The sequence below is a fragment of the Diospyros lotus genome, chromosome 1 (assembly GCF_014633365.1).
Source record: "Diospyros lotus cultivar Yz01 chromosome 1, ASM1463336v1, whole genome shotgun sequence".
Lineage (NCBI taxonomy): Eukaryota > Viridiplantae > Streptophyta > Magnoliopsida > Ericales > Ebenaceae > Diospyros > Diospyros lotus.
Genome location: NC_068338.1, coordinates 44,567,356 through 44,592,082, shown reverse-complemented (window position 1 = coordinate 44,592,082; position 24,727 = coordinate 44,567,356). Strand labels below are relative to the sequence as shown.

The window sequence follows — 24,727 nt, the reverse complement described above, 5'->3', positions numbered from 1 at the left end:
TCCCAACGGGCAATGCTTACCAGATATGCATAAGCAAGGCTACTAGTAACTTCGATTAAAAAAAAAAAAGCAGTAAATATTTGTACTCTCCACATGATAATCCACTAGAAGCTTTCTGTAAAAGTATCATTACTCATTAGTGCAGCTCTACTTCACTAAAGATGAAAGGTTTAAGAATGTCAGGAACATAAATAGGGTCCAAATACGTGTCCATACAAATACGATTGAGTGCACGCACCATACAAAATTGGGGCCAAAAAATGCCGTAGAAATAATACATTAGAAAAGAAAAAAAAAACATCAAAATTATAACAGAGAAGAATAAATTCCGAATGATAAAAGCTGGCAGAGGCAATACGCAACTCGTTTCCCCATCTTTTTGATATTTTTGGAGTTTGTACTACTGCTTCCCGTGTTCTTTTTTTCCGTACGCAGTGTGAGTTTAACCATTAAATCGAATGTCCCCTGAAATTAATCAATCCTGCACCAGTTTATGCCTTGAGTCAGGTTCCCCCCCCCCCCAACGGGGCGAAAATCTTAAATGGCCCTATTTTCTGACATCAGGCAACTGTCAACGGCTCTTCTTCAGCATCCTTCCCCTCCAATGCAGTCCAATTTTCGATCTCTGTAATGAACAAAAGACCAATTGGCGGTTGGTACGAGTATACCTCTTATTCATCTTGGTAGGGAACTAAAAACACCTCTAATTCGTCTTGTTTATTGTGAATTTTAGCTAGACTAAAGACGTGTAAGTTCATGAATCATGGACCAAGATACTAAAAGATGACCACTTCTGTTGGTTCTGCTCCAATTAATAAATTGCACTTACTTGACTTGTCAGCAGCAATTGCTAAGAGGCGCCTCTGCAAAATAGATGCCACGAAGAGGAAAATTGAGCACATGCCGAACATAACAGCGATAGGGAACGCATTCACCTTCGAACACAGAACAAAATCAAATTAGGACCCAAAAATAATAATAATAAAATAACATAGCATCACTCTCTTAAATTCTCAAATGAGGCAAAACAAAACGACAAAAAAAAAAAATTCTAGCCTAGCCAAACAAGATGAAAAATTGGACGATGGTTGGATGACCTTGTAATATATTATGCATGAGTAGCAAGAAAAATAAGGCTAGGAAAGAAGAACTAGTAGCTTAAGGTTTCTATTGCTCTAGGTGGCAAGATATAATTACTGGTGCTAGGAACCCATGGCATTCCAACGAAGGTAGGAAGAATAGGACATAGATCCAGGATGTGTTTGAGTTCAATTCAAGGTAATCCCACAATCTAGAATCAAATCCAAGGTGAAGCAATGAGACACCAGAAATCAAGTTACCTACATTGTACAAGACAACACACACAAATATGTTGAGAGGAATGCGGAAGAAATTCATGATAGTGCTTCTGGCCGCCTCTGGAATGTAATGGGACCTCATCTTCATGATAGATGGCCAGAATATCCCCACACAACACTCAAAGGTACAGAAACCAAAGAGCTGCACACGACCCGCGAAAGAGATGCTTCCACCCTTCACATTAGAAGGCTCAACCAAGAACTGTCCCGTAACAATAAAGTTAGACATGGCCAGAAACGAAAGATTTCAAGATACATAGAAGTTGAATAAACTGAGATTGAATACATACAGATGTCACAACAGGAAGTAGGAGAGACATGGCAGAAATTACAAATACGATCTGCATGTAGCTCTCGACTTTAGTAGTTGCACGGGCCAACAAGCGAGATGCAATCAAGCTTCCCAACATGGATGCCAACATGAAATTTGCAAATATGAAACCATGGGGAATTTCCTCTTCATTTGGACTCAAGGCAGGCGTCCAGAGGAACACAAAGGTGTACATTGAACCCTCAAAGAGAGATTGTATTGCACCCAATAATGCAATTTTCTCATCTAAACCACATTAAATTATTATTTCAGAAGGTTTAAGAAAGAAGAAAATTAAAATTAAATAGATAATGTGAGAGATAAAAGGACAACAGAAGCAGCAACTGCAAGGAGAAAGAAAAAAGAGAAACTCAAGGAAACAAATGGCTGAACCAAGCAACTACGTGCTGTAAAAATAGAACAGAAAACGGGACTTGTTCACTTTTTCCCTTGGTATTGTTCTGCGAAGAATGGAGTTAATCACTGGGGTAAAATCAAGAGAAGGTGAGTCCAGAATACCGGCGTTTGTCTGTTGCTTTTCAGTTCCTAGAACCTACTCCATGAGTATCATATTCTAAGATATTATTTATGGTGAATAATAACTAAATAAAACATAAAGCATGTGCAGGCATACCTGAAGCAATGGCCACAGCTGCAGCCTTGAATTGGGTAAGCAAGTCCTTGTTCTCTGAAGGATCTCCATAGTTCTCAGTCCATGATGATAGAATAATGAGCATCCCAATTGCGAGAAAGCATGCCGCGGCATCGAATGGTGCCACAGCCCCAAGATTCATGCTGTCGACAAGCAGGTCTCCAAACAACCCAGAGAGAATAGCTACAAGGCCATTGCCAAGAAATATCGCCTTGGAGAATGTTAATGAGAGCCATTGTTGGTCAAACCCTCTCTGAACAATAAGAAGAAAGACATTAGATATCAGAACGAGACACTAAAATATCATAGGCAAATTGCACATAAACTGTTTATTTGGCTTTGTTTTAACAATTGATGAGTGACAGAGAAGAAGAATTAGAGATGAATCAGCTTGTAGTTCAAATCTAATTGCAGATTCAGAAAGTGAAAAACAAGAAAAGAAAAGCATGAACAAGACACAGAAATGCGTTGTGAACCAGAGAACAGGATAGGGAGAAGAAGCTTGTTTAAGCAAACAAATGACGCTGGCTTAGATAAGAGATTCACATCCTTAGGCAATTTTGGTGGCACTATATTAACCAACATTATCACACAAATATTCCGGTAGTTTTTCCAAGCATCAGTGTTTACAGCAACTATATCAAACGATTGGTTCACATGCCATAATCCCTACTGTAAATTATAAGAGCATGGGCAGAATGAATCTTCACCTTAAAATGTTCTGCAACAAGCCAGGACTCAAATGCTGAGAAGAGGAGAGAAGTAGCTATACCACCCAAAACACGACCCAACATCAAAACTTTGTATTCAGGAGAATGCTTGGTAATGCAGCTCAGTATGTAGCTAATGCAATAAGTCACGCAAGCTCTCTTCCGACCCCTGGATTCAGTTTATGAAAGTGTTAAATATCATGAAATGGTACAAAGCAATGAGAAACATGCAAAGCTCAAAAGAAAATCTCACTGTTGGTCAGCTAAAGACCCAACAATTGTCCCGAACAACATGGAAGATCCAAAACCTGCAATGAAGAGTTGTCCAATCTCCCCTTTCCCGAACCCATATTGACTGTATAGATAGTACACATAAGGACCCTGCAACCAATCCCCGGCTATTGCCGCACAAACACCAAAGAGATCAAAAATACTAGAAGATATATGGCAACAAGGCAATGCATTGGACTCAAAACATGTAATTCATTACACTAGGCAGGGAAAGATATTGATTAAATTCTAAGAATGGCCGATGAATTCACCTAGGCTGTGGATCTAAAGGTAAGCCTAGTTGCTTGGCAGAAGAACTAAACAGGCAGAGGAAGAAAGATTTTCAAAATCTGACATTCCAAACTTTTTCATGAACTCATATTAGCATAAGAACCAAACAGGCAGAGAAAGAAAGATTTCAAACCTGACATTCTTTCGATTTTCTGAACATTTTCATGAACTCACATTAGCATTGAATAAGTTTTACAAGAACGATCACAATCAACACAGAATGATAAAAGTACACCTAATCGTGTGATCCTAATTCCACCTACTACGGCCGGGACCGTAATTAAGAAATTCAATTAATAATCTGTTCGATCACCAAGAAAAAGTACACTCGCGCGCTTTCACATTTCCAAACAATTACACCTCCAGGCTCGATAGAGCGTCATCTAACAATGCAAACGCAAATGAAAGGAGCTAGATCCGTGGATTAGGATAGGAGGTCAGATTACGTACCCATCATGAGAGAATAGACGAGAAGGTAATTGTTCTTGAAGGAATTGAAGGTCTGAGAGGTGTTGATGCGATCCTTGTTGTTCTTGCTGAGCTCCAGAACCGCCACGACGATTCCAAGCAAGCCGAACACTGTGTAATAGAACAGTTCCATTGTCGGATTCGATTCAGAGTTTCAGAAAGAGGGTGGAGAGGCTTTCCGATCTCTCTCCTTCGCCGCTTTCAAATCTGCTAACAGAGAAATGATAAGAATGGAGAAGCCGTTGCTGCCAAGTACGGTCCATTCGCGTGAACAGCTGGTGCATGTTGAAAGGGTTAGTTACTCCAGCGCCCCCTCAGTTTTCATTTATTACACCCCCCCCCCCCCCAGTTTGATAATCCAACTCCAAATTGATGTATCAGTATCATGCTGCGCCAAACGCCCCTCGGAGATATTTCGAGTGGTTGAACAAATGATATATTCGTGTCAGTTTAGTAAGTAATGAGTTTAATGTTCGCTTTATGTAGTGAGATGAAACCTCACATTTGTGATTTATCTCTCCTGACGTAATCAAAGACACAAGCACCGAAAATTACGCAAAAATAGTCATTCTAAAGGAATGATGTCAAACTAAATAAATTCTAAGCAATTTTTTATTGTTTTATTTTAGCTACATTTCATGTTTCTTTATAAGAGGGAAGATGTTTGGAAACAGAGTAATTTCAGTTATTATTAATAATTGTTAATAAAAACAAATAAATAAATACTATATGTGTGTAAAAGAATTTTAAATAAAAACTTACTCTCAAAAGGTGACGCCAATTGGTGGTTGTAGTTCAATTTTTATTCTTTGACAAATTTTAAATAAAGATGAGCAATAGTAAAATTATTTACATTAGATTATAATTACTTTGATTTTTTAAGCGAAATACATAAAAGAAATTCTTCAGTATGCTTGTATATTTCTTTCCTTCCAAACATGCTAGTCCCACAATAATTCATTTAATTTCAAATATGAGGCGAGGTCAGGTCAATTAATCAGAATTATTTTTGTAATAATACATGGGCATATTATCTTTTGTTTTTGCCCGAAACAAAAGAACAGTGTGGTATGGTGGGAGGGTCGAATCTGTAATGTGCAGCTCAACTGAAAAATTACAATCTATCTCAAAATTTGTGATGCATAACTCTCCACTTTTGGTCATAACTCATTTATAAGTAAAAAAATTATAAGTACTAGATCAAATTCACCCAAATCCTATCATTAATTTTAAATAAGCCCAAATAATAAATTTTTAAAATTAATTTTTATCATTAATTTCAAACCCAAATCCTATCATTAATTACATAAGAATTTTTAAAATTTCAGCCTCCCCCAATATAAATTCCTAGATCCATCCTTTATGGTGGCCTGGCTTCTATTTTTCAGTAACTACTGAATCTCATAATAACTAGATTCTTTAAAGATTCATTTAATAGAAACAAATATCAAGGGACTATAAATAAGAAAACAGAAGGCATTCTAATTCTAAATCTCAACATCCACCAGACCAGATATGAGTATAAGAGGAGGCTATATGTAATGAAACTGAAAAAAGATACCCAATTGGTGAGAGAGGTACCTAAATTGAAAAAGTACCTCCTTTTACAGTATATGAGTATAATGATCAATGGTTCAGAAGGCAATTATCTGTTTCCCGGATGCTCCTGTTGGTGAACCAACAAGACCTGGAAGTTAATTGCCATCATGGCCATATGGACAAAAATCACAAATTTGATAAGTTGATTCCAGTTTTCATTCATATGCAGTGAAATCCGTGATTGTCCTCTAATCTCCCTTGCTTAAGCTGTCAATGAAGTCTTTGCCATATCTAAAGCACCCTTGTAACTTTGATTACCGCCTATGAAACCGCTGATATGGACGAAGGTACAACCAGGGATCCCTGCCACCTTGGAGAGCTCTACATCGGTCAAACCCCTCCATGGAGATGGCAAGGGTTTCCGGCTCTCAAATTTCTCAGTCGACACTGCAACTGCTTGCACTCGCCAATTTCCACTCCTATCATCCTGCAAGATTTGCACATTCCAAGGCAACAAATATCCAATTTGAATATGCAGCAGAAGAGAAGAAATATTTTGAAAATTTTTCACTCCGCGCAACTAAGCACAACCAAATTTGGCTTGGTTGAATGTTTTGACTATCTCATACACGCATATTAGCTCATACAGAACAGCTCCTAGCTCCAATTTTCTTCTCTGCTATACTGGCACTCAGTATTTCAACCAATGAAAAGCAATGAATTAGTAAAAGATATACAGGTAGGAACCTGATAGATAACATATTTGATTGGAGGATCAATCTTCAGCTCCTCCTCTAGCTCGAATATGTGAAGCTTCCACTGTTGAGCACATAAACTCCATTAAGTGCTTAAAAATGGAGGCTGAAATGCAACTATTTTTTTTTTTTTTTGTTTAGCCTGGGAGAGAATATAGTATACATATAACTAAAAACGCCCAGCCACCTTTTCATCTTTTACACATGAACACAGGAACGTTATTTGCAAAAATAACCAATAGCCTATGAAATATATTCAACTTAAATCAGGGAACCATGGCCAGATGATCAAGTGTCGAGTCAATAATCAACTACAGGGGGCAAGGGTAGCAGAATGGGCCCATTACTGAGAAAATAAAAAAATTAGTACTTACAGGGCAGGATCTGGACAGCACCATAATTTCTCCACTCGGATCAACATCTTTTCTTGCTGCTAGACACTCCTTGACAATTGATCGAGCTGGTAACCATGATTTCACATGAAAATCGATAGCCTATGCCAAAATTTTCAGACTTTCATTATTACGCAATTCATTTCAAAACTGTAAATAGAAAGCTGCCTTTTTTTTTATAGAACTGTAAATGGGATGCTCAAGGTTTAAATAAATGTTTTCTGAAATCAAGCTAATGACCTAAGAAACAATTTTGTCAAGGAATTTCTTAAGAAAACCAAAACCATACCTGTAGAAATTCATTCCCAGCTATTTGCATTGCATGTTGGAAAGCCTCATTCTCCCTCTCAGGTGATTGATCAGGATCCATCCAATCAAAATTCAATCTTCCAAGTCTAGATGATAAATCTGTATTATTCACGTATCTTGGAGGTTGATCTGTGTGAAACTGATTAGTTCCATTATCAATAGCATCAACTGCCTGTCACCGGAAGCAGCATCCATAAAATAAAGTTGGGTTAATTAGCAAAATCAAAGAAAGAAACACTTATGATTCTAACTCCTCTAGACTCCAGAGTGGTACCACTGATGCCCTACTTGACCTGATCTCCCCCATCCCCACTCTCATGAGTCATAAGTAAATGTAGTAAAGGACAGAAGGTCCAAAGTACTGATACTAGTTTCTTGCACCACCGCCAAAAGGGCATATGCAGGTTCAAATCCCATAAAATCACCAATTTCAAAATCCTATTTATAATATTAACAATTCCCAAATATCACCACTTTTCAGTTTGAAATACCATTTTCAGGAGTTTCTTGCCTAAGAATGGTTACAGAGAACAATTTTTCCTGTTTCATGAGACATGGTATGTACGGATTTGCAATACCACATTTTCTTCCTTATGCAACCCAACAGATAGGATTAGTTGGAGTTCCATTTGGGGCCGGAGTTTGATTTGAAGTGGGTCATGCATGTATATGCACAATTTTAAAAGACAAGCTAGGTTGTTTTTTATTAAATTGAGAACAAATTGGTATATTTTTATTTGTCTTAGTGTCACTTTAGATCCCTGGCTTTAGGTTGTCTTTGATTTTAGCATCCCAGAAATTTTCTTTAATTTCTATATTCATTCATATTTCGCATAAATCAGGGTCAGTTTATGATGTAATCCAGTGTATGAATGTACTGTAATCAGGATGGCAGGATCCAGATTAGAGTTCCACGGGGGGCCTGTGATCCCCGTAACACTGACACACAATAACAAACCACTACTCACCAGCTTGCTATAAGATGACTTTGAGGCCTACTTCTATGATTTTACTGCAGTGGTGCAGGATGTAAACTAGAGCAATTTGCTATTGTTAGGTTTATGTGTCTCAAATGGGTTGCTTTATTTTATCCATGTGACATTTAAATGTGTATATAATATGTTCTAAAGTTGTTCTTAAGTGGGCTGAATTATTATGAGGGCCGCATGTTTCATTCTCGATTGGGCCGTGTGTTTCTTGATGTGGGCTGAAAGCCCTTGTCTCTTGGCTCATGCGTTTATCTCTTGCTGGCCCGGTTTTGCCTGTTGCTATATAAGGGCTTGTGTTGCCCTAATGTCATTAGATTGTCTTCTCCCCATTTCGCACATCTGAAACCCTAATCGGCGCCTCTTTGAAGGGAGACACTTCTCTGATGAATCTATTGTTTGATTGTGTTGGTTTTTTATGAAGAAAGAAGAAAAGGGAATGAAAAAAATACCAAAGCAAAAGTCATAAGACCAGTTTTGTTGTACGGCTCAGAATGTTGGGCAGTCAAATACCAACATGAGCAAAAGACGAGTGTAGCGGAGATGAGGATGTTAAGATGGATGTGCGGCCATACAAGAAAAGATAAAATTAGAAATGAAGTTATTCGTAATAAGATAGGAGTAGTGCTAATAGAGGAGAAGATGAGAGAGACTAGACTAAGATGGTTTGGTCATGTGAGAAGGAGACCAAGAGACACTCATGTGAGGAGAGTTGATGAAATGGAATAATTAATCAAAAAAAGAGATAGAGGCAGACCTAAGAAGACTTTGAGGGAGACATTAAAGTTTGATATGAAGTGTATGCATCTCAATGAAGATATGACAAAAAATAGAAATACATGGAAGTCTAGAATTCATGTAGCCGACCCCACATAGTGGGATAAAGGCTGGATATGTTGTTGTTGTTGTTGTTGTGAACTCTAATTTATACAACTAAAATGTAAATTGAAATGAGCATAAAGAGGAGAATAATATGGCATAATATCCGGCCAAAACAACTAACAAACAATATTAGATATTTGCTAATTTATTGGTTATGGATAATCCTAATTTATTTTGACTTCTTCAAACCACATCAGTAGCTACTAAGTCAAAATTCAACACTCCTCCTTGACTTTGAGGCTGTAAATGTAAATTTTAAATTTTGGCATGTCTTAGATATAGGCATATGGGCATTTTATGGTTTATGGTTATGACTCATGAGGCATAGGTATGGTTATGGGGCATAGGCATTTTTGGGGGGCATAGGCATGGATATGATTTTGAGTAGAGTTAAAATAACTCCTCCTCCAGTGTTTGACTATTCATTGCTGCTTTAGCTTCATTTTGTTGTTGATTTTTGCATAGCACACTTGAATATTCTATCACATCCTAGTACCCAGCATCACCCGTTGTTGCATTAGCTTGACCAGCATTGATTAAGACTACACGTGCCACTGGTGAAGTCTCTAATGCTTTTTTGTAGTATATTACTGGAACTGTTGCGACTACATTTGTCGTGAAAGCCCCTGCAACTACTGCATCTACATCACAAGTAACAAGTGCAAGATCAAGCTTTTCTCCTTTGGCACGCAACCCAGCATACATTCCTATAGCTTTGAATCTCTTCGTAGTTGTTACTCCACCGGGAATCTGCTTCCACAGCCCTTCAGGCAGAAATATTGGCGATGAATCCATTTAAAATGGTTTGTAGGGTTTTGTGTATTGTGTAGGATAAGTGAAACATGTTTTGGGTTGTATTTTGACTGGCTCAATCTCATAGGTCCCTCAAGAAGAAGGGCTCTGATACCATTTGTTGGTTTTTTATGAAGAAAGAAGAAAAGGGAATGAAAAAAATACCAAAGCAAAAGTCATAAGTTTTATTCAATCGTAAACTCCAATTTATACAACTAAAATGTAAATTGAAATGAGCATAAAGAGAAGAATAATATGGCATAATATCCATCCAAAACAACTAACAAACAATATAAGATATTTGCTAATTTATTGGTTATGGATAATCCTAATTTATTTTGACTTCTTCAAATCACATCACCAACTACTAAGTCAAAATTCAACAGATTGATCGGCTTGTTGGTAAGATCTATTGGTAAGTGTTGGTATTGTTTAATCTATGTTGGAAATCGCCTAAGACGTGAAGCATTGAAACTGATAAGAACGCAGATACTTGCCTTGATCGCAAGATCAGGTTGAACAAATTCTCTCTTGTTCTTGAAAGTGTATTTGTTTTCAGTTTGTATTCAATACTGTTGTACTTGTAGATTGATCTTGATTTCTTTATTGTAAGCCGATGTAATCTCTTGTAATTGAAACCATTCATAGTGGATTGACTAAGAGGCGAAGCCTCTGCCGTGAGTAGGATTCGTTTGGATCCGAACACGTAAAGCTTTGTGTTCTTGTGTTTCTATTTTACTGCGCTTGCTCTTGGTTGGTTTGGCCGATTGAACAGGGTTGCAATATATTAACAGCTATCCTAATCCAAATTCAACTGAAACAGTATAGGGAGGTGTTGACAGAGATAATCACAAATAGGACTGCCAAGTACAAAACAAGAAAGAAGCAAATAAGAAAAGATTATTCACTCAAATCATTAGTAAACAAAAACAGATGCTCTAAGCCTCGAATCATCAGGGAATATAAAGGAGATAAGGATGACTCCTTAAATAGCTGATATTAAAATGTAGAAGCATTATTATTAATTACCTCTATAAAGTTTTTATACACTTCAAGATGGAGCCGATGAAGGTCTGGGTGTCCTTCATTAAGGTGAAGCTCTTTTGCAATTATCTCCAGACCATAGTGCTAGCATAATAACAGAGAATAATAGGTCAGTTGTGTTTTAGCCACCAAAGGCATAGTTACCCATCAAACTCCATTTACAGAAACATATATCTTCAAACTTTAAGTGAAGGCTGTAAAAGGTCAAAATCTTTATAAGCGATTAAACAAAAGCTTAATTTGAGAGTCACCCGAGTATGCCAACCCTTAATTACTAGGAATGCCATCCTCTCTGACAGTGTGATTGGAAGAGTGGGATGAAATGATAATGGATGGAAAAGATTCTCCTTGTTTGGGAGAGACAATATGGTAATGGAATGGAAAGGAAATACTTCCCATTAGTTCTCTTCCAAGCCCTGCTTTTAGCCTCCCTGAATTGGAGAATGGATGAAATGGAAATGAATGAAGAACTTAATTTTGTGTGCGCCTCAATAATTTTTTTTAGGAGTTCAAATTTACCGTTGACTCTCATCCTATCTTTTCACTAAAAAGTATTAATAGTCAGTTGTTGTATAATACCTTTCAATTCCATCCATTTTCATTCATCTCCGGAACAAGGAGAAACATTTAACATTACGCTCCATCCTATACTCTCCCAAGCAAGAAGAAAATATTTTCACACTCCATTCCAGTTATTTCCATTTCATCGACTCTCTCCCAAACAAAGCCCAAAATTTCAAAACTAACATTCCTTGTGGTAAAACTAAAGAGGAGTCGAGTTGGCTCTTAGATTTTCTTACTGGGAAATTTGGTCGATCACCTTGTAAACAAGGCCAGCGCTACTGAGCTTAGTAACGAACCCATGCCCGAAAACCTCGCCAAAACCTTTCTGGTGATGATCGTAACGATCTCTGCTCGGGTCATACACGCCGCCCACATCAAGCACTGCATCAAGGGCGTCCAAAACCTTCCAACAGTTCCATCAAACGTCAATTCATACTCAACCAATCAATAAATAAAATACAAGCATTCATGGATCGGAATTCGGAACGAGACCTGGGGGTCTCTGGAACGAACGATTTGAGAGCCGTAGAATTTGTGGGTGAGACGGATCATGAAGCAGCCGAGAGCTTCGTCGCAGTGGAAGCTGCCGTCGTGCGTGCCGACTCGCTTGGTTGCCGGAGCGGCGGATGTTGAGAAAGAGAAAGGGAAATCCACACGGTAACTGAGGCGCGTGGGAAACGCAATGGGGCTGAGTTTCGGGAACGTCCGGCTCAACCATCCGCCGGCGGCGAGCATTCTGTTATCTTTATTTTTTGAACGCTCAGAAGTCAGCAACTTTTCGAGCCAAACGAGTTCTGTTTGAACCCTACAAAGGGTTGGGCTTCTGTTTTTAAGTTTAATAATGGATTTTATTGACCGTGATTTAAATTTCTTGCGGACGAGTCCGCAAATAAATTCTTTATTGATAAAATAAATAAATAAACTCTTTTTAAACTCAAACTTTATGAACATTAATTTTTTCTTAAACTCGAAACTCTTTAAATTTACTATTGGTGAATTTTGAGATTTAAATTCAAACTTTATGAAGATTAAAAGAAATTAAGTTCTAATATGATTCACTATTATATGATCTAATAAATGAATGAATTAATAATGTTATTAAAACTTAACGAGATATCGTTTAGACCTCTAAATAATTTTTAAATATTATCTCGTCCTATAAATCTCAAACAAAATTGGCAACTGCACCATTGCCACCCTCATGGGTGGGAGAATAAATTAAACAAAATCATACATAATATCTTTAATTGTCCAGCCATACCCTTTACCGATTGAGCTAATTTCTCGCAGTTCAACTGAAATAGACCGACCGGTAGCTTTCTTATCAGAAGAAGTTCATAACTCAATTCAACCACAAGCTTTTCTCAGTTCTAAAGCTCATCAATTCTAAAAGAACGGGGTACCAAATAACCAATGCAAGTACTTGGCTGTCAATAAACAACTAGAATAATGCCAACAAACAAATAATCACAAGCCTTTTAATCCCAACATAAGAGTCAACTACGTATATTCTAGACTTCCAACCAACCATCTCGACCTATTTGGAAAGCCACCAAACAAGAAAACGGCATCCTACAACACCAACAACATATCAAGCCCTTTGATGCTGCTCTGCCATTGTATCCTATGTTAAAATAAATTAACAGTTTGCAAATGGTATCCCAGCACCAACAAGCGCCTGGCACAAATCCTCTATGTAAAGAGCACATCTATACAAATCTGATTATTCGGTATCAAAGGGGAAGATCACTGATAAGTACTAATCTAATGCACTGCCTCTTGACAAATGTCGTTGATATGAGATTGTCATAAACATGGATAACTGTATGGTCTCATGAGGCAACCTAGTGGTCTTACTCTTTGGCGGATGGGACTCCAATTGAGTAAAGAAAAATCAGGAAGTTTCTGCAAGACGGTATAATGTGATTTCCTGCTGCTTAAAATACCGGCGATCCTCTTCGTCAACAAGAACAAGGTTCAAATAGTACTTCACACTGAATTTGTTGTTGATATTGCGATGTGTTGGTGTCAATTCATAGGGGCTAAGGAATAGTCTGATTGGAATCGATTCACCTGTAGAAAAAGTGAGCACATATTTCGCATCAGAATTCGTGTACAAAAAATATGGCTGGCAAATAAGCTTCTGATTCCTAACATTTTCTAGGAACAACTAAGGCCTATCCTGCATCATTTCCAAAGACGACTAAATTCTTAATATATGGAACTGAACGGGCACATGTTGAAACATGCCTCCCAGAGCATTATACAAACAAGTATGTTTCTGTTAGGAGTTCTCTTTGAAAACGGAAACAAACCTGAAACCAATTGGAGGTAATAAATCTAAGTGCTAGTTTAAAATATATATATATATACAAAGAAAATAAAAACCACCAGCTATTAGTTTTTAACCACTCGTTAGTGGAGTAGAACATGGCAGTTTGCTTTAAAAACCAGTCAGTTCATGAAACAGTTTTTACTTGTATGCCCTTCAACAGCTGGAACTTATATGATGATTCTGATCTTACCTCTGACTGGTGCCCCATCCATCAACTCAAACTTTGCAAGCGTCTCTGTCTCAACGTGGGTGTTGGCCCCTGATCCTGTGGATTCTCGACGTCTGATCTCAAGATCCATGTTTTTTAACTTAATTCTTACAAGAAGAAAATATATCTTTCCTATAATAACATCTTTCAGATGGTACCTGTGTAATGAAGACCAGAGTCAGCCAAGAAGAAATAATATCTTTCCTATAATAACCTAGCATTTTACTAAACTTTCAGAAATCAAAAGGAACAAGTAAACTCCTTCAAACATCAAAATAAGGGATGGCTTATACAGAAAAATCGTCTAATATGATGCCTAATATGCATGGCTTAGAATTAGATTACGGAAAATAAACTATCCTAAATTAAAGCACCAGTTTTAGATGCTCAACACATTGGTAATGGTATGGGATACGTGTATGACATGTCTTTATTAACATGCAAAAGATTTTCCAGTTCTCTGATGAACATGCTTATATTAGTTTGGGGATGTCCTTCAATCCACAAAGAAAATAGAAGTACAGGTTATCACGCCCAATGGTTCCTACAGTTCTGAATGAGATGAACAGCCAGGAGATCACCTATCGTTTTTCAGGCTTCAGTTTTATAGTGTCAACTGGGTATCTAATTGTAACAGTAAAAACCACAGGATTATGTAAATCTTGATCGACAAATTCAATCTCACTTACTTGCTTTTGTTGTACTCAAATTCAATGTGAAGGCAATCTTCAATTCCAACTTCCATCTGCAAGGCAAAAAGTTAAAGATTGAGAACATACAGCAGGAACTTTGTAATACATCGTGCCTTCCAATGAACAAATGCTAAAAATTATGTTAGGGCTGAAAATAAGAGTAGTCAAGTTGTTTCATCAGCTTCCGTGCATAAACACTCAATTTCCTGTGTCATGATGCAAACGAACCAATAGTTTGATAGGACCGGAAAGAAGAGTTGGCAACTTAAATCATCAGCTTCTCTAGCTAACAGTCAAGTTCCAGTGACAAGTAGTATGGGCTTGATGTCAAAATAGATTTCTTATACAGTAATTGACTACACAAAAATCAAAAAGGAAAGAGGCCATCCATTGGCTGGTTTCACTCTTCAACACCCAAATAAGTTTTTTTTTCTTTTCTTTTGGGGGAGTTTCTTTTTTTTTTTTTTTTTTTTTTGGGGGGGGGGGGGGGGGGGGGGCGCCGCCACAGCTACAGCTAGAATGGGTAAAGGAATCTTTCTGCCAACCAATAAAGTTCTCATAATATTGCTCTTTTTGTGTTTTCTCTCCAACGTGCATGGCTTAACATGTGCAACTTTATTTATTGGTTTTTGTATCCGTGACAAAACATATTATAGCCAAAAAAAAGACAAGTGCCAAAATAAAAGATACTACGTATCAACACTGACCTTAATACTATTATTAATTGACGGAGGAGGACTATAATTCCGAACCTGATAAACAATAACCAAAAATCAGAATAATAACATGCTAATTAATAACGTTGGGAAACTGCATAGAAAGATACAGTTGCAAGATCCACACGAGTTGAGCACTGCCAATAAATCTGATTAAAAGTATAGCATGACATATAGTAATTGAAACTATTTTTGATGTGATCGAATCAGGAATCCATCTAGATTTGGGGGGAATCACCATACCCGCATATGATGGAATAGGAATTCCTAGGGAATGTTTATTCTTTGTTCCAAAGATGCAACCAAACATAACTCCGTTTCATTCTCATTCCCATTCCCTCCACACCCATTCCAGTGAACCAACGGTCCCATTCCAGTGAACCAACGGTCCCCTTAGGAAAAAGAGTATCTAGCAAACCCTACCTACTTACTGGCAAATCAATTAGGACTTAATACCAATGGTTGAGTTCAGCTCGACAAACCTTCCTTCACATCAGTTGCTATGAATAACTTTTTTTATCAAAGGATCTAGAGAGAGTACCAAGAGGGTTTTGACAATAACTTGTCACTGATGATAAAAGGAAGTGATGAAATTATAGAACAGAGACCAAGCCCAAGAAAGGTCCACTGAAGATTTAAGCGCAAGAAAAAGCCTGCAAAACATATATGACTAACAGATAAGTTGGACATAGAAAGACTTGGAAAGGAAATAGGGGTGTGTGTGTGTGTGTTGGGGGGGGGGGGGGGGGGTGTTGTGTAAGGAAATAAGCATGAAGCTGTTAAAAATCTCTGTACTTAGATGAGAGACTTGTAGAATCTATCAGAAGGACCTCCTGAAGAGACGCAGAAAGTGTAGTTCAAGAAGAAAGACCAATCTTATAAAAATTCCATGTTAGATATCTTCTTGTTCTGACAACATCGCAGAAGGAACTAGGCCTACCTGTTCATGATGACGTCTCATTAATTGGTTTCATTGGGAGGCAGGACCACCAAAAAGGTGTTGATCTAATAGCAGAGACAGTTCTTTGGCTGATGGGCCAGGATGTGCAACTGGTCATTTGAGCACCAGGACTGACCTGGAACAGATGCTCAGGCAATTCGAGACTTTAACCTCATGAAAAAGAAAAAAAAGAAAATAAGGATGGGTTGGATTCTCAGTGAAGATGGCTCACCGAATAAATGTTGGTTCAACTATACTATTGATGCCTTCAAGATTTGAGCCTGGTGGACTGAACGAGCTCTATGCAATGGGCTATGGGACTATTCCAGTTGTTCATGCTGTGGGTGGACTACGAGATACTGGTCAGCCTGTTGATCCTTATAATGAGTCAGGACTTGGTGGACATTTGATCCTATCATTTATGATCATACATCCAAGTTTTCCTTTGGATCCAAGTTGCTTTTCAACCCAGGGAGATTGATGTAGAAGTAGATTTTTGTTTATTAGTGTTTTTATTTTATTTTTATTTGTTTGCTTATGGTTAGTATTTAAGTTATTAGGTTTTGGAAACTTTTGATTATATGAGCTTTAATAAGTATTCATGCAACTAGCATGTGACTTCTAAAATAGATAGATTCCAAAGATTAGAAGGATTCCTTTGTCATCGATGATTAGAATTTAATTATTTCTGTAACCTTAGTATAAATATTCTTTTGAGACACTTCATAGGCAACCATTTTACTTCAATTCAATTTTTGAGGTTTTCTTAAACCCTAATTTTAAGATCTTTGTTCCAGATTTGATCTTATGTTGTTTTAGCCCAATTTTTGCACTTGTTTTTGTTGATTCTTCCTCCCACACTGCAGCAAAGGGGCAGCAAAAGAACCCACTAAGTACCAACACAGTTCCAGAAGATGGATACAGGACCCTGTGTCTCAGGTCAATCTTCTGGGTTCGGGCGGCCACAACATGCTACCTTGTTAGGGCACAGCCAGGGCATTACAGGCTGCATGCATTTTCACCACTATATATTCAGAGTAGAAGACAATGCAAAAATCATTCCCCCAAAACCAATGCAATGAAATTTCACTCACAAATTTAACAGATCAATCTTCTTCGCATATTTCTTCTTTCACATAAATACTCTGCCCATACATGAAAAGTCAAAAAATGGTCAGCCACAGTGAGAGACTTGGAAAGAAGATTACCATAAAATCATGATATTCCACAATGCTCCCAGCATAGCCACGGTTGATTGTGACTTTTAGGACATACCTGCAAAAACATAGTTTACTACAGTTCAACATCACACCATGATGGATGTATCGGAATGAATTCCAGGTGGAAGGGGTCATTACTAACCCACAGTGCAATGTTTCCATTTTCTTTCTAAAATAATTAGAAATAAGCTACAACTTTTTATGGCTACAAGTTGTTATTTTGGCGTTTGTAAAAGGACCATCTACATTCTATCATGGAGCACCTGTACTTGGACAATTTATTTTTGGTCAATTATCCCTTCACAAAACAATCAACCACAAAAAGGAAAAGATGTTAGTGTTGGTCCATGGCTATGTTACCTAGAATGTCTATTGTTCCAGTACATGGAACAGGAACTGAAATGCAGTACATGACATGTTCTAAAATGTGGTATAATAGGGGTAAATACTGTTAGAACTCAATATACTTTCAAAACAAATCTCTTTTTAACAATCAAATATCCAATGAAATCATGTCATTTAATTGTTGTTTCTTCAAATTAATTCAACAAACATATTTCTTGGAACATGACGATCAACCTCTTTTGCAGTAGTTAATATTGAGCATATATGTTTCTATCCCTCCTAAAAGAACAATGTATTAGAAAAGTTAAAAAAGAAAAAAAGAAAAGATGTTGGGATTGCTAGGATCCCTGAATTCACTTTTTTGGAACACATCTGTACCATGTCTCAGAACCTGTGTATCAATTTTTAGTATCTACAACATTATGATTTTTTAGTACCACAAGTCCAGTGTAAGAGATTGAACAATGTCTAAATCATTCAATAGAGGTAAAGGGCACTCTCTAGAGTCTAGATCCATGAAACAAGAAAAACAACAAAAAGGAACAAAGTTTTCCTGAAGTATGATGGCTGACTCTCAAAATAAGACCACTTCCCTCAACAAAAAACCGCAGTTCAAATGAAATTGCCTTTGCCCCAAAAAAATCAAAAGATCTTTCAATCCTTTGAACCCTAAAACTTACATATGTTTGATATTCTTCAATATTTCTAAAAGGAAAATAAGAAAAACTATCATTTCTTAGCTAAAATATCAAACTGTCATACACAGCCTAAATTGTGAATGAAATTAAAATCAATCGTGGTATGCAACTACCAAGAAAGGCAAGTTGCAGCAAATAAATGAGGAAAATCGAAATTACTCTCTGAAAATTTAAGCAATGCAGTTAAAGGAAAATTGAAGTTAAACAGAAAACAGAATGTTGGTAGCAGTGAGACTAGAGAATTTGCACAACATTAATGCAATGGCACATTATGGCCTGGAAAGATCTAACAGAGATCTGAAAGATTTATTTGATTCACAAGAGTCAGAAATGATCCCAGTGAGTAAGAGTTGAAGTTTATAATTAACTACCAGTGAGTTAGGTTGGGACATCTTATTAACTCCGAAGGGAATGTGAGCTACACATTCTATCGACGCGTAAGTTCAAATGAAATAAGGCAAGCATTAAAAAAGACGAAAAATCATAAGGCAGTGGGACCAGATAATATACCAATAGAAGCATGGAAATGCATGGGAGAAGAGGGCATCTCCTGGCTAACGCAACTATTTAACGCCAACCTTAAATCAAAAAAGATGTCAGATGAGTGGAGGAAGAGTACTTTGGTTCCTATATATAAGAACAAAGGAGATGTTCAAAACTGTGAAAATTATAGAGGAATTAAGTTAATGAGTCATACCATGAAACTCTGGGAGAGAGTAATAGAGCAAAGGCTCAGAAAGGAAACAAAGGTGTCGGAAAATCAGTTTGGTTTCATGCCTGGTAGGTCAACAATAAAAGCTATATATTTACTGAGGCGTCTAATGGAAAGGTACCGAGATCATCAAAATGACCTACATATGGTGTTTATAGATCTAGAAAAGGCCTATGATAGGGTCCCTAGAGAAGTATTATGGAGGGTTTTAGAGAAGAAATGAATCAAAATAGTCTATATACAAGCCCTTAAGGACATGTATCATGGTGTAGAGACAAGGGTCAGAACATGTGAAGGGGATACTGAACCATTTACAACTACAATAGGACTGCATCAAGGTTCTGCACTAAGTCCATACTTATTTGCCCTAGTAATGGATGAACTCACTAAAGATATTCAGATAGATGTGCCATGGTGTATGCTATTTGCAGACGACATAGTGTTGGTGGATGAAACAAAAGAAGGAGTGAACACTAAGCTTGAGTTGTGGAGAAACAATTTAGAATCTAAGGGATTTAAATTAAGTAGAAAGAAAACAGAATATATGGAATGCAAATTTAGTAAAAATGCAAGAGTGGATGATGTTATAATAAAATTAGAAGACCAAATCTTACAAAGAAAAGACCATTTTCGATATTTGGGATCAGTGATTCAAAAAGATGGAGAAATCCACGAGGATGTCGCACATAGAATTAAGGCAGGTTGGCTAAAATGGAGAAATGCATCGGGGGTGTTATGTGATGGTAAAATCCCATTAAAATTGAAAGGAAAATTTTATAGAACAGCTATAAGACCAGTCTTGCTGTATGGCTCAGAATGTTGGACAGTCAAATACCAGCGTGAGCAAAAGACGAGTGTAGCGGAGATGAAGATGTTAAGATGGATGTGTGGACATACAAGAAATTATAAAATTAGAAATGAAGTTATTCGTAATAAGGTAGGAGTAGTGCCAATCGAGGAGAAGATGAGAGAGACTAGACTAAGATGGTTTGGTCATGTGAGAAGGAGAGTAAGAGACGCTTCTGTGAGGAGAGTTGATGAAATGGAATAATTAGTCACAAAAAGAGGTAGAGGTAGACCCAAGAAGACTTTGGGAGAGACATTAAAATTTGATATGAAATATATGGATTTAAATGAGAATATGACAAAAGACAGAAATACATGAAAATCTAGAATTCATGTAGCCGACCCCACATAGTGGGATAAAGGCTGGATATGTTGTTGTTGTTGTTTGAGTGACCCAATAAGTAAGACAATACATCACAGGACTGGGGAGATATACCTAAGAACTAAGATAACCTAGAAAAACTCAATGTTGGATAACGTACCTGAGCCGCACATTCACCCCATTGTATGTTTCATATGGCATTTCAACCGTCGAAAACTCAAAGGGATACGTCTTCCTTTCATATATTTCACCCGGGATGTCCAATTCACGAACTATAAACAATTAAAAAACAGTGAATGAATTAAGGACAGTTTTGTTATGAAAATTGTTGGAAAATACAACAGAAAAAAGAACATGCTATATTCAGATAATGATGGAAATATTAATAAGGCAATCAAGGGAAGTAATGAGCTCTAAGAACTAGTTTACTCACCAAGGGAGGTAAAGTCATAAAAGTTGCCTCTGTCAAAATACATTTCTGCAAAAACCCCAGAAAAGGATGTAACTGAATTAAAAATGCTATCTTGGATCTACTTAACCATTAGTAGTGACATTGGCATATTCAATAAAATATAATAAAAAGAAGGAATCAACAAAAAAAGAAAATACTAAAAGTGCATCATCAATGGCTGAGTTTGACTACTTGCATTGGGGAAATCAACCACTATTCTTTAGTAGTAAAAATTTTGAAACAACAAAATGAATTAAGCTATTCTCAATTTCTCATGACATTAAAAAGGGCATCACCAATTCACAAGCTTCCCACTTTGCGAGATTCAAAGGAGGGTCATTTTTATATGCAACCTTACCTTTACTTTGCAAAGATATTATTTTCAAGAAACCTACCAGTCACAAAAAGAGTAAATTTACTGTTGCTACCAAAGGCTCGCCCTCCCTCAAAGACATTAAAAATGTAAATAAATTACATGTTACACTAAAAAAATCGACCAATGAAAAAGATAATGTTGAATGGTTGCGAAAGCAAGCAACTATGTCTCAAACTCTATAAGCATGCCTTTTATCATCTTTTCCTTTTTAAGAAAAAAAAAATCTGATAAAGAGTTTCTAGTTGAAGGAAAATGATTTGGCCAACAAAAAAAAAATAAAGCAATTTATCATTGATTCATTATATGCTATGATTCTTTTTGACATGTGATGTATCATAGTAGAAACTTCAAGTAAACACACCTATCTGACCAAGGAGCTCAATCTTAATCCCATTGTGTTCAACCTTCTTCCCCTGAAATGGTTCTATAGATATCTGAAAAATAAAGAATCAACGAACAAATTGCATTTCCTCCAGTCAATTCTGCTAGCTTGGAAGAGGAAACATTATGGCAGCATTGCATAAACATTTCAGGAAAACAAGGAAATAATAGAAGATTCTGGAAATATAAAGAAAATTTTTTAGAGCAAAGACTATAGCTGATAAATGTTTATATAATCTGATTTATTAAAATAACCCAACACGTTCAAGTACAACATTACATAAAGGATAGAAGTCTTATTATCAAATTAATGTTAATATTGACAGTTGTACATAATTTAAATTGTTCGTAAGATTTAAATCAAATAAGGTTTAAACTTTTAAATGATCAATAAAAATACAAAAAAGTAGATAAAGCCAAAAGCTTATTTAAATTGTCTGAGCAAAAAGATAAATATAAATATATAAGCATATTTTTTATCTTATCATTCTCTAAAAAGATCAAGGATAATGTGCATATTCTTATTTTTAACTTTGTTAAATTCCTTGATAATTCAGCATATCACTTTGTTCTCAATTATTCCTTCCAACAAAAAGAAATAACTTGTTAGTTATGCCTGTTACGTGTCAAATAACTGGTTTCTCAGAAATGGTTAGTAGTATTTAACTGAGTTTTTGTATGGTACAAAATTTCAAATTTCAGTTCTGTCAGTGCATTGTGTTGATTCGCAAAGCAATAAGGATGTCTCTAATAGAGAAGGAAGAGAGACAGCATTTAGCAGTAAAGCTAGATATGATCAACAACGGTAACTATACTACTAGACCAAGTTACCTTCCCAGAAATGTTTTCTTGACTTTGGAAGAGTGGAACCGGTATTGTTTGACCATTTTCCTTCTTCATTGGGACCTATGCAAATGAATGCACAAAAAATAAGAAAGATCATTGTGAAACCATTAAGTAACATCACACCAGTTGTAATAAGCCCAAATAAACTGCCAAAGATCAGTCTAGCTGCAATTCTCTGGTAAGTTCTCTTTTGTTGCAAGGTACTGAGCCCATCTGATCACAATAGCAAATGGCTCCAAAATCATCAATATGAGTGCACGTATTCCCTCATCATGCATAATTACAACCGAAAAAGTCATCGCCAAAGAAACCCAATTATTCAATAACTTAATCTATGAGCATCGGTTCTAGCATATGAGGTTTTGTTCTCAGTCCCATAATTAAAAAACAGCCAAAAAAACTTGAAGAGCTTCACTCGCCATTCCACACTGACCGAAGTCCCAATTTCTAGAATTCCCTAATTCTACTTTACTGACCTCACGGCCATTACAAAGATCTACTGCTGCTGCTACGCTGCAAGCACTGAAAGCAACACAATAGGAGACCCTACCTTCTTACGATTTTTTTCATCAGAAAATGTGATTGATATGCCGCAAGCAGGCTTGAAAGCTCCGAGAAGATAATTCTGAAAAAGGAAATTTCCCCCATCACTTCGAATTCGAAAGACGACAACATAATTAGGCCGGAGTCAACCCAAGTAAACAAGTTATAGCATTACCATGCTGTTCAAAATCAGATGCCAATTCAAAATCCTTGCCTAAAAACCCTGCCAAATTCAATCTCCAAAATTTCAAGTCCAGCACGATATCAAAAGATGCAGAAACAAACCCTAAATTATCATTTCCTGGAGAGAAAATTTTTCATTCAAAGATCACGCATATGCATATGGAGAGATAGATGGTTCCTACCAGAGAGAGAGAGAGGATTGCAACGATGCTGATCTGAGTAGTTGACGGGAAGAGATCGTGAGAGAGAGAGAGAGAGAGAGATGAAAGAAACAAGACGGACGCCAGGCTGTTCAGGGTCTGGACCCAATGTAGCCTCTAGCGGCTAGCCCAATTTTCCGAAATGTTGGCCCAACACAGAATTCAAGACCCAGTTACTGGAGTGGAGCCTTAGTTTCCATGCTGTGAACGAGAGATAAAAATCTTAATATAATGATGATATATTACGTTATCGTCTTAATATAATATTATTATAATTTATTAATTAATGTTATGTATTCATAATTTGAATATATATAATACATCATGATATTTTATAAATTTTAAATTATTCATATCAAACAGGAGACCGTAATATTGCTTTTGATTTTTTTTCTCTAATTAAAAACAAAACATATTTTTGGAAAACATATTTTTCTTATATTTGCACTTCTTCTTCTCCATTTTTTCTCTCCCCCTCTGTGAGTGAGTGTGACCCAATGGATAGCAATTACCTGTGAATTGATTATGAAAACTGATGTGTAAATCTAATTGATGTGTAAAAACCCAAAAAGATATCTTCAGGGGAAAAAAAACATAAGACAAAAATTTAACTTAACCATTGAATTATTTGTACGGAAATATCCCAAACCGCCTCTCTGTCTTTGGAGAAACACACATAAACATTTCAAATTTATTAACACTGTTACGCTATAAAATTAATGATTGATGGCTAATTATTACAAGTATTTAGGGTTTGTTAAAGTCAAGGATAATGACAAGCTTTGATTCTCGCATTTTGTCGTAAACTAAAAGTCTTAGACTTTACGCCCCTCATCTTAGCCAAAAATTGAATGATTAAGCATAAACAAGTATTAATTAACTTTACAAGCAACAATATTCTTGTCCCGTTATAATGGGCAGTGGAGTGAAACATTATTGTACCTCTTCTAATAATAGCTGTGAAAAACTAACTAAATTAATTCTAAAATTAAATCTTACATACATCAAACTTATTGCCGTTAAATTGATTTTTTTTTCATGTAATTGTCTTAAAAACATGTTTAATATGAACCATCCAAACAATGCATCTTGGTTAATATATAGAAATAAATACACTTTATTTTTTGATAAAATATATTTATTGTATCTTATTTTTAATATTTAAAAAATATTATTAATTGATTAAATAATTTAAAATACGATATATTTATCACCAACTAATAATATTATTTAATTATTAAAAATAATAAATAATAAATACACTCTAATTACAAATAAAGTATATTTATTGTCGTTGACAATGATCAACATTACCCATTTTATAGATGCGTATAAAGTGAACATAAAAAATATTAAATACTTAACAAAAGTTAATTGATAAAAAAAATCAT

The 24,727-nt window shown here is 36.3% G+C and overlaps 3 protein-coding genes across 4 annotated transcripts; all 3 read right to left on the bottom strand.

Annotated features, from left to right (window-relative positions):
* Positions 1 to 514: 514 nt before the first annotated feature.
* On the bottom strand, positions 515 to 4,265 carry LOC127804059 (uncharacterized). The gene is made up of 8 exons (XM_052340818.1): positions 4,042 to 4,265; positions 3,284 to 3,428; positions 3,031 to 3,199; positions 2,303 to 2,573; positions 1,649 to 1,914; positions 1,345 to 1,560; positions 830 to 935; positions 515 to 625 (listed from the first exon to the last, which is right to left on the bottom strand). Exons 1-8 carry the CDS (start codon positions 4,190 to 4,192, stop codon positions 561 to 563), a joined length of 1,389 nt encoding a protein of 462 aa, XP_052196778.1. The 5' UTR covers positions 4,193 to 4,265; the 3' UTR covers positions 515 to 560.
* A 1,209-nt stretch (positions 4,266 to 5,474) lies between these two features.
* Positions 5,475 to 12,146, bottom strand: LOC127789967 (uncharacterized). Of its 2 annotated transcripts, XM_052319105.1 has the most exons (7): positions 11,815 to 12,146; positions 11,579 to 11,725; positions 10,744 to 10,842; positions 7,035 to 7,226; positions 6,728 to 6,847; positions 6,346 to 6,417; positions 5,475 to 6,085 (listed from the first exon to the last, which is right to left on the bottom strand). In XM_052319105.1, the coding sequence occupies exons 1-7, from the start codon at positions 12,055 to 12,057 to the stop codon at positions 5,861 to 5,863; spliced, it is 1,098 nt and encodes a 365-aa protein (XP_052175065.1). In that variant the 5' UTR covers positions 12,058 to 12,146; the 3' UTR covers positions 5,475 to 5,860. The 2 variants fall into 2 exon arrangements, with proteins under 2 accessions (XP_052175065.1, XP_052175073.1); XM_052319113.1 differs by lacking the exon at positions 6,346 to 6,417.
* Positions 12,147 to 12,745: 599 nt separating this feature from the next.
* LOC127811861 (vacuolar protein sorting-associated protein 26B) lies at positions 12,746 to 23,431 on the bottom strand. Its single transcript, XM_052352052.1, has 12 exons — positions 23,319 to 23,431; positions 23,129 to 23,176; positions 22,961 to 23,035; positions 22,396 to 22,470; positions 21,545 to 21,617; positions 20,790 to 20,834; positions 20,517 to 20,628; positions 17,422 to 17,488; positions 15,265 to 15,309; positions 14,555 to 14,610; positions 13,848 to 14,023; positions 12,746 to 13,395 (listed from the first exon to the last, which is right to left on the bottom strand). Exons 2-12 carry the CDS (start codon positions 23,129 to 23,131, stop codon positions 13,217 to 13,219), a joined length of 906 nt encoding a protein of 301 aa, XP_052208012.1. The 5' UTR covers positions 23,132 to 23,176; positions 23,319 to 23,431; the 3' UTR covers positions 12,746 to 13,216.
* Between the last annotated feature and the right edge of the window lie 1,296 nt (positions 23,432 to 24,727).